The 17,423-nt window shown below is 43.8% G+C and overlaps 4 protein-coding genes across 4 annotated transcripts; 1 reads left to right on the top strand and 3 right to left on the bottom strand.

Annotated features, from left to right (window-relative positions):
• Positions 1-807: 807 nt before the first annotated feature.
• Positions 808-17,175, bottom strand: LOC105997002 (histone H3.1-like). The gene is made up of 2 exons (XM_013031269.1): positions 16,814-17,175; positions 808-1,269 (listed from the first exon to the last, which is right to left on the bottom strand). Exons 1-2 carry the CDS (start codon positions 17,162-17,164, stop codon positions 943-945), a joined length of 678 nt encoding a protein of 225 aa, XP_012886723.1. The 5' UTR covers positions 17,165-17,175; the 3' UTR covers positions 808-942.
• Positions 3,675-4,074, bottom strand: LOC105996992 (histone H2A type 1-D). The gene has a single exon (XM_013031258.1). The coding sequence runs from the start codon at positions 4,067-4,069 to the stop codon at positions 3,677-3,679; it is 393 nt and encodes a 130-aa protein (XP_012886712.1). The 5' UTR covers positions 4,070-4,074; the 3' UTR covers positions 3,675-3,676.
• On the top strand, positions 4,356-5,173 carry LOC105996994 (histone H2B type 1). The gene has a single exon (XM_013031261.1). The coding sequence runs from the start codon at positions 4,380-4,382 to the stop codon at positions 4,758-4,760; it is 381 nt and encodes a 126-aa protein (XP_012886715.1). The 5' UTR covers positions 4,356-4,379; the 3' UTR covers positions 4,761-5,173.
• Positions 14,026-14,741, bottom strand: LOC105996989 (histone H1.5). Its single transcript, XM_013031255.1, has one exon. It carries the CDS (start codon positions 14,720-14,722, stop codon positions 14,045-14,047), a length of 678 nt encoding a protein of 225 aa, XP_012886709.1. The 5' UTR covers positions 14,723-14,741; the 3' UTR covers positions 14,026-14,044.
• Positions 17,176-17,423: the final 248 nt, after the last annotated feature.

Genomic DNA, 17,423 nt, shown 5'->3' with positions numbered 1-17,423 from the left:
GCTGAAGAGGCGCAGGGACAGCACCCAAGCGGAGTTCAAGACCAAGGACCGACCCAAAAAAGGAAGATTCTTGTCTTGATGGACTATGGTATACCTTAAATGTAACCACACATGGGCTACTTGAGCCTTAATTAATTACTGGAATATGTTAAAAAGCTGCTTTTCCTATGCACAATTGGATTTGTCAATAACCTCAGCAGTCTGGAGGACAAAGCAGGAGGATCAGGATTTCCCAGGCCAGCCCGCCCCTGGGAAGCAAGACTGAATTTACAGATTAAAAAAAAAAAAAAAAGGAAAATTTGCTTTCTTAGGCAGCAGTTACAAGGACAAAATCAATTGATAGTAATCATAAATAAGGGATTAGCATTGCACTGGCTGAGTCAGTTTGCCATAAGCACTTTTATTCATCATTCCTCTCAAAATTTACTTGCCTGTATATTCCTAAATTCCTAACGGAAAATGATGAGTATCCATTTAATGCCATATTCATCCCACTGCATTTTAAACATCACATGCCCTTGTCACTGTAAAGTTGTAAAACATTCTTAGTGTTGAAACCTCATGGTATTACTATCATGAGTCCCCCACTCTGCCACTTGTACAAGATTAGACAGACTTAGAGCAGAGACAGTGTGTTCCATAAGTTGGTGACCACAACCACCAACTTTACATATCTAGGTACCTGAACTGTTGAACTACAAAACGAAAACAGTAAATAATCTTTGTTTTAAAATGGCAAACAAGGAAATCATGAAAGGGAGGAAAAGATTACCAACGCAACAGTGGACCAAGGAAACCAATCACAGCTCACGCTTTCAAATCATGTTAAATTTCAGAACGGCGAAAACTACACCGAGTGTGGGCTCTTTTGATGAGAATATGGCGGCCCTGAAAAGGGCCTTTGTGGATGAACAGAACAACCAGACAAAAGCCTGCGGTTGTTTAGCCGCCGAAGCCGTAGAGGGTGCGGCCCTGGCGCTTGAGCGCGTAGACCACGTCCATGGCGGTGACGGTCTTGCGCTTGGCGTGCTCCGTGTAGGTGACAGCGTCGCGGATCACGTTCTCCAGAAACACCTTCAGAACCCCGCGAGTCTCCTCGTAGATCAGGCCGGAGATGCGCTTGACTCCGCCACGGCGAGCCAGGCGCCGAATGGCGGGCTTGGTGATACCCTGGATGTTATCGCGCAGCACCTTGCGGTGACGCTTGGCGCCGCCTTTGCCCAGGCCTTTGCCACCCTTGCCGCGGCCAGACATGTTGCCTCTGAACGACTACAAGCTCGGAGAGAGAAAACCGCCGTGAGCACTCTGGCTCCGACCAGAAGCCTTTATACGTCCTGCGGCGGACCGAAGTGAGAACCGGAGCGCGGGAGGCGGGAAGTCCTGTCACGCCCACGAGGGGGAGGAGGGAGGAGAAAGCCGGTCCAACTGGAGGCGCGAAAGCAGGGGGGGTGGGCGGGAGAGACAGGGGAAGGAGAGAGCTTTTTTGTCTCCCTGTCTGGTGTTTGCCGAATTGGAAGGCTTTACGGAGGCCTCTTTGGACAAAGCAGTAATACTGTGGACAGCACAAAAAGGAGACAAGCAATCCAATACCCGCCGGTATCCCACCACCCCGAGAACGCAGCTGCTAGTTGCTAAGGCGCCTTGGCAAACAGCACTCATTCTAAGAACGCGGCTACGGTGTTCTAAATAGCCTTGGCTGCCTTCTTTACGCGTGCATTTTCATCCGTGTCCCTTCTCTCAAGGATTTCCTAAAAAGCGGTTTCTGTCCTGTGTCCCCCTTCTTATCATAAATCGGATTTCGAGATTCCTCCTTTTCCTGGCTGAAGAAGTATCACTTGGAACTCGAGGACAAGGCTCCTCACATTCTACCGTCGATAAAGTACACTTTAAACTACGGTGTTAGAAATTTGTGGGTTTAAAAATAATTCATCTTTACTTTATATCAGTTGACTCATTACATTTGGGACTAGTATTGAATTTTCTGTTTTCAATATATCTCAATTTTACCATTTTGAGACATATTAGAAGGTCAGGCATTTTGTTCCATTTCAAGTTCCATTTCCTTGTGAAATTTCCTATCCTGGTTTCACCGAGATTGCATTTTATGGTAATTTCAGAATTATTTTGTGAAGTCTCAAATTGCCTTTGTGATATTTTACATGCCTACATTCACTTTAGTATTGTGATTGAATAATTAGTCTTTTTCCTCTTTTCCTTCCAGTCCTATGGCATAGGGCTTGAATTTGCTTTGGGTGCGGTCCTGGAGCTTTTTTGTAAAGGCTAGTGCTGTCAAGTTGAACCACAGCTCCACTTTGGGCTTTATTTTTTCTTTTACTTTCCTGAATGATCTTGTTTTGAACTGCAATACTCAGACCTCAGCTTCCTGAGTAGCTAGGAGTGGCACCCGACTAGCCAAAGAAATGTACATTTGACATCAGTTTGAAAGAAGAATCTGCCATGAAAACCTTACGTAAGTATTACAGATAAATTAATACTACAGAAATTATATCGCAGTATAAGTCTTCCCAACTGTCCCTTACCTCTTGGATGGATTTCTCTCATGTATAAATTGTCTTCAATCTACTGTTTATTTACTGGCACACTGTAACTACTGATCGAATAGGTGTATTTCCCTTTATACCTCCAGATCCCCATAATCTCACCTTTTTTTCTTAAAAAATTAATTTTTTATTAGAACCTATAATAAAATGAACACAATCTGACCTTTTTAAATGGAGTTGTCATTGAGGTAGTCTCAGAGGCGTATTCAATGTAAGGCCAGATAATGGTGAAGTATGCCCGGAACCCCAGTATTGTGGAGGCTGAAGCAGGATTGTGAATTCCATCTCATGTCAAGAAAAAAAACTGTCCCTAATCATGTTAGTATTTTATTAGTCTATAACACATGATACTTGACACAGGGTAGTTTTTTTTAAATTAAGTTGTCCAGTTTGTAGAGAAATTAATGGTAACAACAAATTTACTTTGTCTTAAGTAAATTTGAGACAAAGATGAACTGAGTGCAACAGTATCAATAATGTAAGTTTTCCAATCAAGTAGGTAAAGTTTAAAAGATAATTTTACTTCCCATTTGTGAAAGCTGTGGTTTCTTCCAAAGATCACCTTGCAAGGGATTCATTACAATGTATATATAGAAAACACAAAGAAATACATAATGGACTTGGGGTGTTTGTACTTTCACTGATGCCTTCCAGAGGAAACTAATTGGTACATTTTGAGAAAAAATGTGAATTAACAAGTGGCCACTTCTCCGGCAACATGCTTTCTTAGTCTCCGAAGTTTTCCCGGCTCAAGCCAATTTTGTTGGTTTAATACAATATTCCCTTTGATCTGGATTCTGATGTGGAGTTGAACCAGTTACAAAGTTTATTCCTGCATATAACTGTCCCACTGTGACGTTTTGTTTGAAATAAAGGTTCTCTACGAGCTGATTCTGAAGCACTGCCAGAGAAATTTTTTAAGACTATGCTGTTAAATCTAACTTTGTAGCTTTACTTGACAGCTTGTTTTAACTCGCCAAATATTGAGAGTAATGCAACTAAGAATTGCAGTGTACAGCTATTTCTCTGTGACAAGATAGGTGGCTCTGAAAAGAGCCTTTGGTTTGAATAGAAAAGTGAAAAAGGCTGGTTCTAGCGAGGAAACACAAGGCCTTTTACTTGCCCTTGGCCTTGTGGTGGCTCTCGGTCTTCTTGGGCAGCAGCACGGCCTGGATGTTGGGCAGGACACCGCCCTGGGCAATGGTGACTTTGCCCAACAGCTTGTTGAGCTCCTCGTCGTTGCGGATGGCCAGCTGCAGGTGTCGCGGGATGATGCGGGTCTTTTTGTTGTCGCGGGCCGCGTTGCCAGCCAGCTCGAGGATCTCGGCCGTCAGGTACTCCAGCACGGCCGCCAGGTACACCGGGGCGCCGGCGCCGACGCGCTCCGAGTAGTTGCCTTTGCGGAGCAGCCGGTGAACACGGCCGACGGGGAACTGGAGACCAGCTCGGGAAGAGCGGGTCTTGGCCTTGGCGCGAGCCTTGCCGCCCTGCTTGCCGCGTCCAGACATGATGACTTGCTATTTAGTCAGAGAACACTAAGTGACTAGAATAGGCTGAGCGAAGTGTACATTTTATAGGCGAATTTAGGCGCGAAAAAGAAGCTGAACCATTGGCTAGGAAATTGTATTGCAGCTTTACTCAATGCAAATGAAGTTCCTTGGTACACGTGCTCTAATTGGACAAAAGTAACAATGATGCCATCTAATATTCTCCAATCGAAATTAGACATTACTCCATCTCATTTGCATATGGAGCTCTAAATAGTGTAGACCGACGACAGGCCAGTCATTTTTCCTGCTCTGGTAGTTGTTCTTCGAAATGCCTGAGCCAGCGAAATCCGCTCCCGCGCCCAAGAAGGGGTCGAAGAAGGCGGTGACCAAGGCGCAGAAGAAGGACGGCAAGAAGCGCAAGCGCAGCCGCAAGGAGAGCTACTCGGTGTACGTGTACAAGGTGCTGAAGCAGGTCCACCCGGACACCGGCATCTCATCCAAGGCCATGGGCATCATGAACTCGTTCGTGAACGACATCTTCGAGCGCATCGCGGGCGAGGCGTCGCGCCTGGCGCACTACAACAAGCGCTCGACCATCACGTCTCGGGAGATCCAGACGGCCGTGCGCCTGCTGCTGCCCGGGGAGCTGGCCAAGCACGCCGTGTCCGAGGGCACCAAGGCCGTCACCAAGTACACCAGCTCCAAGTGAGTGCGTCCTCAGAAAACGTCCGATCAGTCTCAGCCCTCACCCCAAAGGCTCTTTTCAGAGCCATTCCATTTTCCTGAAAGAACTGCCACTCCGCTTGTGGCTTCTTAAACTTAATACAACAACTTTCTCTTTTTGGCTTTTGAAATTCTCACTGAAGAACTTTCCGTTGCTGTGTTCGATGTCGATGTATATCAAACCCCGTAAGAATTTTCCTTTATTAAAGAACTTGATCATCTCTGTCTACCTGCTAAAGTGTTGCTCGCTCAAGGAGGTGCTTGTCGCACAAACGTACTGATTAACTTCACTTTTGACTGCTGTGCTGAATTTGCTAATAAAAACCAAAAGAGAAAGTCAACACTGGTGCCCGTGACCAATCCTGATGCTGCGCGGGAAATTTGAAACCCTCCCTTTCTCTTTGTTACTAAAGGAACAGTGTAATATAGTGTATAGGGTTGTGCAAGGCCTTTTTCCCCCCTGCTCCTTTATTACCCATTTTTTAGTGAAATTACTAGTGTGCAGCTTTTATTCATATTTTCCACCTTTCCTGATGTATTCCACCGCATGTTTTTTTTTGTTACTTTCACTAACAACTTACCTACTAATTTGAGAGGAATTTTAAGGTGAAAAACCTGACTGGGCTGTCATCTCTTTCCCCACTTAAAATACAAAAAGTCATTTCTTGAGTGACTTGAGCCCCCTCAGGTCTCAGTCTCTGAAACCATCTGTCTGAGTTTTGACTTCCTTCATTTCTCCTGCTCTTGCAGGCCTCATGTCTACTGAGCATTTTACCAAATTATTATGGCACATCTGCCCTGATTGTGTGTATGTGTATGCATTATATTTTATATAGTGTACCTATCCCTCGATTCTGTCTGAATGCACATCATTTAAAATTTTTTTTTGGATCTTATACATCTCACTAAGAACAGACTTAAACAGTCAAACCTAGGATTGGATATTTTCCAGGTGAAGGAATGGAATGAAGAAATCACCAGATAGAGTTCATGAGAGAAAATGAGAAGAGGATTGAGGAGAGTTTGGTTGCGAAAATACACTCTCTGGGCTAGGATAAAGGTATAGGCTACTGGCTCTCAGTACAGTTGGAAATTATTAGCTAGGAAGATGATTAGAAGAATATGGGGTGATAGACTACAATCTGTACAGCATGTGGTGAAACAAGAGGGCATTTTTGGCTGTTCCACGAAATGCTCGGAACTTATTTAGAAAGTTAAAGTTCTTGAAACAGAGAGGAGTATAAGAATTTAAATGTATTTTGTCCGTGAATGTAAGTAATTTATGCCATTGTTAATTAATCATCCTTGGAAAATGGATTTGAATTAATCCAAAGTAAGATGCTTTTCTATTGTTTTATACTGAAATTTATGTCTGGTAGCTATAAGAATTCACATAATTTTCTTTTTTCAGGCAACATCCCTCTCCCTCCCCCCACCAAAAACAATCAATAGAGCACAAAAATGTAAGATTGAATGTGATCCTAGAAGAAATAATTTTTTTCCAAGCTATGTTACCATAATCCATGGCCTTCCCATCCACCTTAGAAAAATAGCAGAATCTTTCTCGGATCCAAGTCTTGTGTGTGTGTGTGTGTGTGTGTGTGTGTGTGTTTTCTTGGTTTCTTTCTTTTTTTAATGTCATATAGTCACTTTTAAGTTGTCCAGGTAAGTTAAACTCAATGACTTGAACTTGCTTGGCTTGCCCTATAGTAATCGAGCTATGATTGTAGCCCTGCTTTTTGCAGAGATGGAGTTTTGGAGACTTTTCTGCCTAGGTTGGCTTCAGATTGAGTTATGAGATATGGCTTCCTCATCTCCTAGGCCTGTCTCTATCATTGGGATAACCAAAAACCTATTTACCAAATATTCAGAATGTCCCTAAGGACTGGTCATATTTTCTGAGAACACTGATATTACTTACATTAACACAGAAGATAGTGGGAGTGGCCGAAAGAAACCCAAGAACACTGTAATGTCCCCCAGAATAGTCTGGAGTGCTAGTATGTTTTCTTCAGAATTAAAGAACTTGTGGCACCTGCTCTAGGTTTGACTAATTTCCATATCCCTAGTTTAGTTGTTCTAAGATCCTTTTCTCAAGAACTTACGTGAATATGTGACTACTCAGAGGACCCTGATGCTGAGAAGTGGTGAGCTATTTGTGTGGAAAGGGTCACTAATTTGCTTAGGCAAGTTTATTGCTTACCACAGATTTGGATGTGCAGGCGTGCTGCTCTACTGGCTTTGAATTAAGGCAGTAGCATTAAGACAGACATTCAACAGAGAACAGAGAAAAACATTGAAACACAAGTGCCTGACCGCTCCTATGGGGTCCATTGTGATACTGGAGTTCCTACATACATATATCTAAGAACATAAGGGAATCCAACTTTCCTAAAACTACAAGGCAAAGCAGGCCCAAGGGGGGAATGAGAGCCCCATAGTTGCTACTGTAGAGGCTTTTGTAAACAGTTTAATCATGTGCTGCTCCTACTTCAGGAACTTTCAAAGTCCTTCCTTTGGCCTGTCTGGTATCGCACACTGTGGCCCAAGTGATAGGCTTTACCTCATCTTCTAGGACTGTCCTGTTTGCTTCCTCCACTCAAACTACTTGGCCCTTTTAATAAGGCCTGCAACATGCTGAGCAGAGTGTTCCTCCCATGAACACCTTTTCTTTCTGACTTGAATGGATTTCTGATTTTTTCCTCTCACTTCTTGCAGGTTGTGCCTAAAGGTGAATCTCTCATACAAATTCTTATTATGATGGAGGATCCTGATTGGTGTTATATAAAAAATTACCCCAATGTCCTGGTAGTGTTTACTGTGAAAAGTTTCCTAAAGGACACAGAGAAGATGCACAGATCGGAAATGTTCAGATCATATCTTATTATAGCAGGTGAAAGCAGAAACCAAGAGTGAAAAGATGAGTAGCAGCTTGATGTGCAGATGGGTTAAAAGGCCAACACTATCTGAGTGAAGGATGCATAGTTTTTAGATGTCTGATCCAGAGAAACTCATTGTGATAAAACATTTGTAATTTTGTTCTTAACATTTTGTTCAAAGAAAAATACCCAGCTGCTCCATGCATATAACTGATCACACAAGACCCATAACTTCCCTGTAGTTAGGGAAAAACATCTGTATAATAACACATTTCAAAGCCATATGGTGTCACCTATATTCCTTCAAGTTCTGAAAGTCCCTTCCCCATGTAGTATCCATATCTAACTACTGTACTACTTTCTCCCTTACTTCCTCCTTTCCCATTTGCCATTCTCCAAATACCTTGGATCTTCTGTTTATTCACTCTTACTTCCTACAATAACCTTCCCAAGTACTACCACGTTATCTCTTCTTTGTTTAAAAATTTCACCTTTGTGATGAATGTTCTGTGGTTATTTTGTTTATAATGGAAAATATAAAGGTGGTAACTCTTGCCTCTAATCCTGACTACTTAGGAGACTGACATCTGAGGATCACAGTTACAAGCCATCCCTGACAGGCAAGTCTGTGAGACTATTATATCCAATTAAATACCAAAAAGCTGGAAATGAAGCTGTGACTCAAGTGGTAGGGTGCTACTTCTGACCAAAGGAGCTCAGGGACAGTGTTCTTGGCACATGGATGCTCAACTAATACCAGAATAAAAAAAAAGAAAGCTGGGTGCTGGTGGTTCATGCATGTAATCTTAGCTACTCAGGAGGCTGACATCTGAGGATTGTGATTCAAAGCCAGGCCGGGGAGGAGAGACCCTAAGATTCCTATCTCCAATAAACCACCAGAAAACCGGAAGTGGCGCTGTAGCTCAAGTGGTAGAGCGCTCGCCTTGAGCTAAAGAGCTGAGGGACAGTGCCCAAGCCCTGAGTTCAAGCCCCATTACTGACCAAAAAAAGAAAAAAAGCTGGAAAAAAGAATAGTCAACACCATGTGGGCTGAAATTTGAAGCTCTTTCATGGGTAGGAAAGGGGATGGGTCTATCTCGTCTTTCAAATGCCAAATAAAAATAAAAGATTCACCTTTACTATTAGTAGGTCTTATGACTCAGATAGCAATCAGTTCTGGTGTGATATTGCATGGTAGGGCAAAGTTAACAATGATTATGTCTATTTCAAAAATCTGAAAAGGATTTTAAATGGTTTCACCATAAGTGATAAATATTTGAGGAAGCGTATATGTTTAACTTCATTTAAACGTTACTCAATGTATACATGCTGTAAGGTGAGAAAACTGAGAAGCCACATTTCGAGATGTCAATCTTGAAGTCTTTATTAAAAGGAAAGCAGGGGCTGGGGAAGGTGGCTCAGTGGTAGAGGGCTTGCCTTGAATGCATGAGGCCCTCGGTTCGATTCCTCAGCACCACATCAGCACAAAAAGCCGGAAGTGGGGCTGAGGCTCAGGTGATAGCGTGCTGGTCTTCAGCTGAAGAGCTGGGGGACAGCGCCCAGGCCCAGAGTTCAGGCCCCACAAGCGACCAAAAAAAGGGAAAGCAAGTGCATGGTAGACTCCTGTCTCAAAGACCAGCAGCCAGCAAGTACACTTAACACTGTTAGGACACTGAGCCACGAAGGCCAGTGAAGAAAGAAGAAAAACAATACCAACAAACCCATTTAGCTCCAATTAATTGGAATTGGGATGCTATGATGACTGGAGAAGAGCCAGTAGCCAGGAGGCTGGACAGAAATGGAGACAGCTGGCATGGAATAACGGGAGCCGAGTTGGTCTGGGCCTAAATAGGGTCAGGTCAGGAGGCAGGGCCACAGGAAATTCACTGTCCTAGGCAATGGACTGACAGGTTTAGTAACCTATCAGTTAATCGCTAACTCTTGCCTCCAGGGATTCAGCACGCCCATCACCTGGGACTTTCCCCTATCATGGAGAAATTGCTATTATCTCTATAAACAAAGAGTTACAGAAAAAATCAAATCTTGACCCCTTGAAGTAGTCACATGCTTTAATAGTCTCCTAATTTAAAAGCTGGGGCTATTGAAGGTCTTATCAGCAAACCACAGAAGAAGGAGATGGTGATGTTGGTTACACATGTGTTATAAAATGAAACTATTAAATACTTAAAGAAAACATTAAAAACAAAATTATACCTTTGAGGTTCTTGGGTGTGCAGAAGCTGAAAGTATAGATATAGGAAAGCAAAGAGGAGCCTGTGGGTGGGCTAGACAGGTGTGTGAAGTATTTTAAAGTAGTAAGGAAAAACCTGGAGATGCTTTAAGATGCAAAATAAATAATTTTAAAAAGCTGGGATAATCAGGGTAGGGGACAGATGTGTGTGTGTGTGTGTGTGTGTGTGTGTGTGTTTAAAGGAAAGAAAGGATTTGGATGGTTGGTGACAAGGACACTGTGTAATTGAGATGGTACACTTGAAGACATAAAAGTGAGGGCCTGGGAATGTGGCTTAGTGGTAGTGATTGCCTAGCACGCAGGTGTAAAAGCATTATGCCCACCTTTGGTGTAACCTTTAGTCCTCAGCTCCACCTGATACTGAACCCCTCCTTGCCCTGGCCCCTCCCTCTCTCTGCCCAGACCCACTGGAACTCCCATCTACCTCACTCCTTACCCCTCAGACCCTGCTGCTACCTTCACAGTGGAGGCTGTCTTGTGCTCTCTCTCCATGGCTCTTCTAATAAACATTGTAATCTTTCTCCTGTGCCTGCCTCTGCTTGGTCCCCAGGGATGGATGTGATGGATTTTTTTCAGCATGAAACTCTGGGTTCGATTCCTCAGTATCACATAAGTGGAAAAAGCCAGAAGGGACACTGTGGCTCAAGTTGGAGAGTGCTAACTTTGAGCAAAAGAAGCCCAGGAATAGTGCTCAGGCCCTGAGTTCAAGCTCCAGGAAAGGCAAAGAAAAAGAAAGAAAGAAAGAAAAAAGAAATAACAGTGATACCTTTTTGAGCCTAATGGTCAATTTCTCTACTGAGTTAGTATTAGTATTTTTATATATCTTCAGTACGTTTAATACCTTTGGTACCTTCATATGTTGGTCAGTCTAGTAAAGAAATGGATGAATGAAATGTTTCTAGTCACTTGGAGGCAGGAAAGTCACTTGCTTTGTCTGAAGAAAACTCTTTGTCTTTTGTTTCTTGAGCTCAAAATACTGTATGTCATCCCTTTGATTGCCATAAGTCACTGGGTTCAAAAAAATGAAAATAAATAAATGCTTTCTACCCTCCTTTATGTATAGTCATTTACTTGCTCTTTTTTTTTTTATGGGAAGTGTTGAGCTTTGGCTCAGTCTGGAACCACTTGAGTTAGAATTTCACTGTTATTACAGAAAAGACAAGTACAGTGAAATGACACATGGAGCTTATTCACAAAAGACCACTGATCAGTATTGTAAGTAAAGAAAGATTTTGATCATGTAAAAATAATTACAAATGTAATTAATCCTGTAAGGGGTAAACGAATTACAAGGAAGGGGGCTGGGTCCTTGAGCTAACTGGGTTAAAGTCACAGAAAGTAACGAACACAAAATGCCAATTACCAGCCATCCCTACATGAGGATTCAAACTTGTCCTCAACTGGAACAAGGTGATGTAATTAAGATTTGAAACCTTTCATCCCTCTTCATCTTTCTGTGGCTCAAGTGGTTGAGTGCTCTCCTTGAGCTGAGAGACAGCGCCCAGGCCCAGAGTTCAAGCCCCATTACCAACCAAAAAAAAAAAAAAAACCACAAAACACAAACCAACAAACCCATTAATTCATTTTATACAAATTGGCCCTAAAGTGGGAGGTAACACTTAAGATACAAAACAAGAAAACATAAACTGAAGGTTCTCTTGAAATCAATGTACTTATTAGAGTTTCCTAGTGAGAAGTCTGGAAATGGTGGTTGGTAGAACCTGTAAAATGTCCAGATAAGGATTTCATTCATGTCAGATTTTTATGCTAAAAAGCATTTACAATTTTCTATTTTATAACTTACCAACCACTGACTTTAAAATTCAGATGTATGCTAAATAACATGATCACAATAAAGTGACATCTTCAGTGTCATAAACTCTATAGTGCTGGGCACTGTTGGCTCAAGCCTGTAATCCTAGGATTACAGGGGGCTGAGATGTAAGAATTTCAATTTGAGGCCAGGCTGGGCAGATAATCCTATGAGATTATTATTAAATTTTTTTAGTCTTTTAAAGATTTTTTTTTAATTGTGAAACATGGGCAATGTAAGAGTGCATTTCTTATCAAGCATTGTTGCCCCCTCCTTTGTTTCCCCTTCCCATCCCTTCCCATCTTCACCACCCCCCTCCATGAGATTTTTTTTTTTTTGGTGGTCCTGGGCTTGAACTCTGGGCTTGAGTGCTGTTCCTCAGCTCTTTAGCTCAAGGCGAGCGCTCTACCCCTTGAGCTACAGCACCACTTCCGGTTTTCTAGTGGTTTATTGGAGATAAGAGTTTCATGGACTTTCCTGCCCGCCTGGGGCTGGCTTTGAACCGGGATCCTCAGATTTCAGCCTCCTGAGTAGCTAGGATTACAGGAGTGAGCCACCAGCGCCCTCTCCTTCCCCCCCCCCCCCATGAGATTATCTCCAATTAACAAAAACCAGAAGTGGATCTGTGACTCTAGTAGAATGCCAGCATTAAACAAACAAAGCTCTGGGGCAGTGTTCAGGCATGGAGTTCAAACTCCAGGAGGATTGGCACCCAAAACAAAAAACAACAAAAACCCCAAACCAAAAAACTAGATAGTATGCTGGGCTTCGGTAGCTTGGTGGCTCATGCCTGTACTAGCTAGTCAGGAGGCTGAGATCTGAGAATCGCGGTTCGAAGCCAGCCTGGGCAGGAAAGTCCAGTGAAACTCTTATCTCCAGTTAATCATCAGAAAACAGGAAGTGGTGGCAGCTTATGTGGTGGAGCACTAGCCTTGAGCTGAAGAGCTCAGGGGCAGCGACCAGGTCCCCCCTAGTTCAAGCCCCACCAAGGAGCCAATAAAATCCCTAACCCCTCCACCCCCAACACACATACACACAAACCCCTAACTAGTAGATAATCTTATTTAAAACCCCAGAAGACCACAATATACCTTGTACACAAAATAAGTTGCTTCCCCCCCCCCCCCTCAGTGTCTGGGTGCTCTTCTGAGCTTCTTGAGCTACAGGTCCCATCTCTAGCCTTCTTAGTAGTTTTTAATAGCGATACAAGGGAGTTAAGAGTCTTAGGGACTTTGCTGAGCTGGTTGGCTTTGAACCTCAGTCCTCAGATCTCAGCCTCCTGAGTAACTAGGATTACAGGCATCCAGCTCAAATCACCTTCAGGTTTTAGTTGCCTTTGTCCTGTTAAGGGAGATTAACAATGTGTGTTTTCTTTGGACAGTGAGAAGCCTCGCCAGCTTACTATTCCCTTACTTTGGACTTGCCAGTTTCGGGTGGACTGGCTTTACTCAGCGCCTTATACACATTCACTGAGTAACTCCCTTGTGGCCGGGATTTTGGTTCCTTCTATGCCTTGGAGTTGAGTTGGCGGCTTTAGACACAGTTGATTCAAAAGATCTGGGAACAGTAGCAAGGACAAGACGGTTATACAAACTCGTAGAATAAAATCATTTCGGGGTGGGGTAGTTATTTTATACAGGACACTTCACTCTGTCCAACTAAGTTGGCTATTCCAAAACCACAACGCTATTGGCTTAAGTGTAAGTGTGATAACAGCCAATGACATGGCCCCATTTTCGCGCCATTTTAACTGGTACTGTCTAATCTTGCACATTGTTAAGCGGACAGGACTATTCTGTCATGCCCAGGAGTGGCAAGGAGGGAGGCTGGGCAAAAGCCCTGTGTTCCCTAGGGTTGGGTCCAATGCCTGCTCTGAAAAGACAACTACTCAAGACTTCTTCAGAGCCGGCACCGCCTAAGAAAACCAAGTCCCTGATGCCATAAGCAATAAAGGCCTTGTGCAGCTGCTAACTTTAGGTGAGAGGATTTTTGGATTGAACCACAACTTCCGCAGATAGGCAGTGTTGTCACCCACTCCAGTTTTACCCCACCCTACGAGTGAAGGCTTAGATTACCCTTGCTAGTCTGCACCAAGGAGCCAATCAGGATGCAGCGCGGGGATTCTGAAGTCTGAAACCTGCTAGATGCGGGGATTCTGAAGTCTGAAACCTGCTAGATGCATAAAGGGACTCGTAAACAAGCAGTAAACTTCGCTAGGATCCACGAAATTGGAATCAGTGCACAGCCATTTTCGGAGATATCTGGGTGGCTCTGAAAAGAGCCTTTGGGGCTTTGTAGCTGGGTCTTACATGCCACAGGCCGACTTCTTACTTCTTCTTGGGAGCCGCCTTCTTGGCCTTAGCAGCCTTGGGCTTTGCCGTCTTCGGCTTCGCAGCTTTGGGCTTGGCAGCCTTCGGCTTCACTGCCTTAGGTTTGGCGGGGCTCTTAGCTGCCTTCTTCGGCTTGGCAGGAGCTTTAGCCTTTTTCGGACTCTTGGCTACTTTTTTTACACCAGCCGCCGCAGGCTTCTTCGCTTTCTTAGGAGTTTTCTTAACTGTCTTCTTGGCTCCAGCAGCCTTCTTGGGCTTCTTCGGCGTGGCACCCGCTGCCTTCTTAGGCTTAGCCGCGCCCGCCTTCTTGGCCTTGGGCTTGGCCTCCCCGGAGGCAGCCTTCTTGTTGAGTTTGAAGGAGCCGGAGGCGCCGGTGCCCTTGGTCTGCACCAGGGTGCCTTTGCTCACCAGGCTCTTCAGACCCAGCTTGATGCGGCTGTTGTTCTTCTCCACGTCGTAGCCACCAGCGGCTAAGGCTTTCTTGAGCGCGGCCAGAGAGAGGCCATTGCGCTCCTTGGAAGCAGCCACAGCCTTTGTGATCAGCTCGGAGACCGGTGGTCCGGTCGCCTTGCGCTTGGCTGCTCCAGCGCCAGCTTTCTTCGCTGCCTTCTTTTTGGCCGGGGACTTCTCCACCGGCGCCGGGGCAGCAGTCTCAGCGGGAGCGGTCTCCGACATGGCAACGTGAGAACTTGCTAGGAGAGAAGTCACTCAAGAACTTGAGAGCAAGTTTTGAAATGCTGGTCTGCTCCGGCCCACGGCTTATATAAGGCGGCGCTGGCTTGTGATTGGTGGAGCGTCCAATCCACCGCCCTTGAATCGAGGTTGCTTTTGGTTGGACTCCAAACTGTGTTTGTTAGTCTCCAAAATTTGATTCAATGCTGCAAAAAACCGCACAGAATTTTGTGCTTTGAAACTGCAAAGAAGGAGAACAGCTTCCAGGTCCACATACTTGTTTGTGTTTCCACGAATCACACACAATTGATGAAAAATATGTTTTAAAATCCCTTTATCTTTTCCTAAGAACCCACCATGTTTAGGACCTAGTGCTAATTAGCTGCTTATTGCGGTAAATTGATGTTAAATATCCTGTGAGCACTATTTAAAAGCATTTGTCCATTAGTTCAGCCCTTGATTTATTCAACTATATAGAAAGCATATTTCTCGGTTTAGGCATAAATATTGTTTATAACAGTAGTAACTAACACAGGCACAAGGTTGCCTCTAGTCTGAAATTAAAAACACAGACTTTACAAACCAGTTCTGCCTCTTAGCTGTTTCCATGTCCTGCTGCTCTCTTTATTAGAGAATGACATTCTCTAGTTTGGAAAGTTAAGAGTGATTTATTCCTCATGGCAGGATGATTAGAAATGACACTGACTTCCATAAAGCAATCCTCTGAAATGAAGTACAAACAAGTTTGATATGTTTTATGATTGAAATAATTTCATTAGTGTCTGGGCAGCTCCATTAAAAGAGGGCAGAAAAACACTTATTGTAGACGATTTGCTTTAGAAAACAATTCTGAAATCTGCAGGAAGTAGTCAAGAACTACCTGCAGACCCAGACAAAATTTTTGAGGTTTTTCTAAGGGTTTCCTGGTGCTCATAGGGACACCTCCATTAAGATTTAATAAGTGTCATGGCCGGAAATATTCTTCTATAAGCAGCCATGATATACCAATATAAGTGGTTCGGTGTTTACATGCAAATATATTAGCATAGCTGAATATTAGCTGTGTAAATGTCTTAAGAATAATGGCATTGAATAATAAAAGCTCAATGCATTTGAGAAAACAAAACTACATCAGGGAGGGATGTAAGGTTTGCTATTTTGGCTAAAAGAGAAAATGTTTCTAATTCTTGTACAGCATCATAAAAAGACACTGGCAGGTTAGTTCAAATCTATAATAAAATCAAGTCACAAAAATGTTCTCTACCAGCTTTTTTCTTGACAATGAAATGCACCTAGATTTTTCCGGTGAAAATCTGTCGGGAAGTTTAAAGCAGCCAACATGTTACATTTTCTATGAATCTCTGGAGAAGCTAGTAAAATTGACAGTAGGTTATGTTTATAACCGGAGTTGATGATTGTGTTTTAAATACTTTTTAAAAAGGAATTAAAACGTGAAAAAAAATGCACTTTGCAAAACTTAATATTGCTACTGGGATATTTAGCATGATTTTAACACATTCATCCAAGCTACTCAAGACCAAACTAATTGTAAGCTATGGCATCTGAACAGATACTAACCCAAATCCCAGAGCTTTCAAATATAAGGGCATGAAGCCCTGGGTTTGATTCTTCAGGACCACAAGCCAAAAGTTAGAAGTGGTGCTGTGGATCAAGTGGTAGAGGGCTTAGTGTTGAGCTGAGGGACAGGGCACAGAACGAGTTCAAGACCCACGACCGACAAAAAAATTAGGGATTTAATACTTAACTGGTTACACATCCAGTTTTACAAACTGCAGTGTCCAATACCCCAGATGTTACGTATGCAGGACGGTAAACTGAGATTATGGGATGGCACGAAAGTTGTCTTGGCAACAAGTCATTCCTAACGTATCTAAAGCTCACAGATGAGACTTAGCAAAGAAGCTACTGAACGGAGAGCAATTTACCAGGTGTGTTGTGTAAACAGCTACGTTTTAGTGATAAATGAGGGGCTCTGAAAAGAGCCTTTTAAGTTAGCAGAGGAATTAATAACCTCTAAGCTCTCTCTCCACGGATGCGACGCGCAAGCTGGATGTCTTTAGGCATGATGGTCACCCGCTTGGCATGGATGGCGCACAGATTAGTGTCCTCAAAGAGGCCCACCAAGTAGGACTCGCAAGCCTCCTGCAGTGCCATCACAGCGGAACTCTGGAAGCGCAGGTCGGTCTTGAAGTCCTGCGCAATCTCGCGCACTAGGCGCTGGAACGGCAGTTTGCGGATTAGCAACTCCGTCGACTTCTGGTAGCGGCGGATCTCGCGCAGCGCCACGGTACCAGGTCGGTAGCGGTGAGGCTTCTTCACACCGCCGGTGGCAGGCGCGCTCTTGCGAGCGGCCTTAGTTGCGAGCTGCTTGCGGGGCGCCTTGCCACCAGTAGACTTGCGAGCGGTCTGCTTGGTACGAGCCATGGAGACTAACAAAGTTGCAGGACTCAGAAGAAGCGAGTGAAGAACCTTTGAAAAATCTCCTTATTTATAGTCTGCCTCGCGTTCGGATTGGCCAGAATACTGATTACGTCAGTACCAAATGAACCAATCGACGCGTCCTTCCACAGAATTGGTTTTGCTGTTACACTCTGGAGTGGTTAAGAAGCGTTTCTCTCATAGTTGATCTTTAAGAAGTTCTAAGTTCTTTCTAAGCAAGAGTTTTAGACGTTCCATGCGCCTA

This window comes from Dipodomys ordii, unplaced genomic scaffold (assembly GCF_000151885.1).
Source record: "Dipodomys ordii isolate 6190 unplaced genomic scaffold, Dord_2.0 Scaffold138, whole genome shotgun sequence".
Lineage (NCBI taxonomy): Eukaryota > Metazoa > Chordata > Mammalia > Rodentia > Heteromyidae > Dipodomys > Dipodomys ordii.
The sequence above is the reverse complement of the archived record's forward strand: the minus strand, read 5'-3'. Positions and strand labels throughout refer to the sequence as shown.

Excerpts from the sequence above, each read along its gene's own strand:
- LOC105996992 (XM_013031258.1), bottom strand. The coding sequence starts at position 4,069 with ATGTCTGGACGCGGCAAGCAGGGCGGCAAGGCTCGCGCCAAGGCCAAG.
- LOC105996994 (XM_013031261.1), top strand. The coding sequence starts at position 4,380 with ATGCCTGAGCCAGCGAAATCCGCTCCCGCGCCCAAGAAGGGGTCGAAG.
- LOC105996989 (XM_013031255.1), bottom strand. The coding sequence starts at position 14,722 with ATGTCGGAGACCGCTCCCGCTGAGACTGCTGCCCCGGCGCCGGTGGAG.
- LOC105997002 (XM_013031269.1), bottom strand. The coding sequence starts at position 17,164 with ATGGCTCGTACCAAGCAGACCGCTCGCAAGTCTACTGGTGGCAAGGCG. Across the intron at positions 1,270-16,813 it reads GCGCCATCCATGCCAAGCGG|TCGTTCAGAGGCAACATGTC; the intron begins GTGACCATCATG and ends CCGAGCTTGTAG.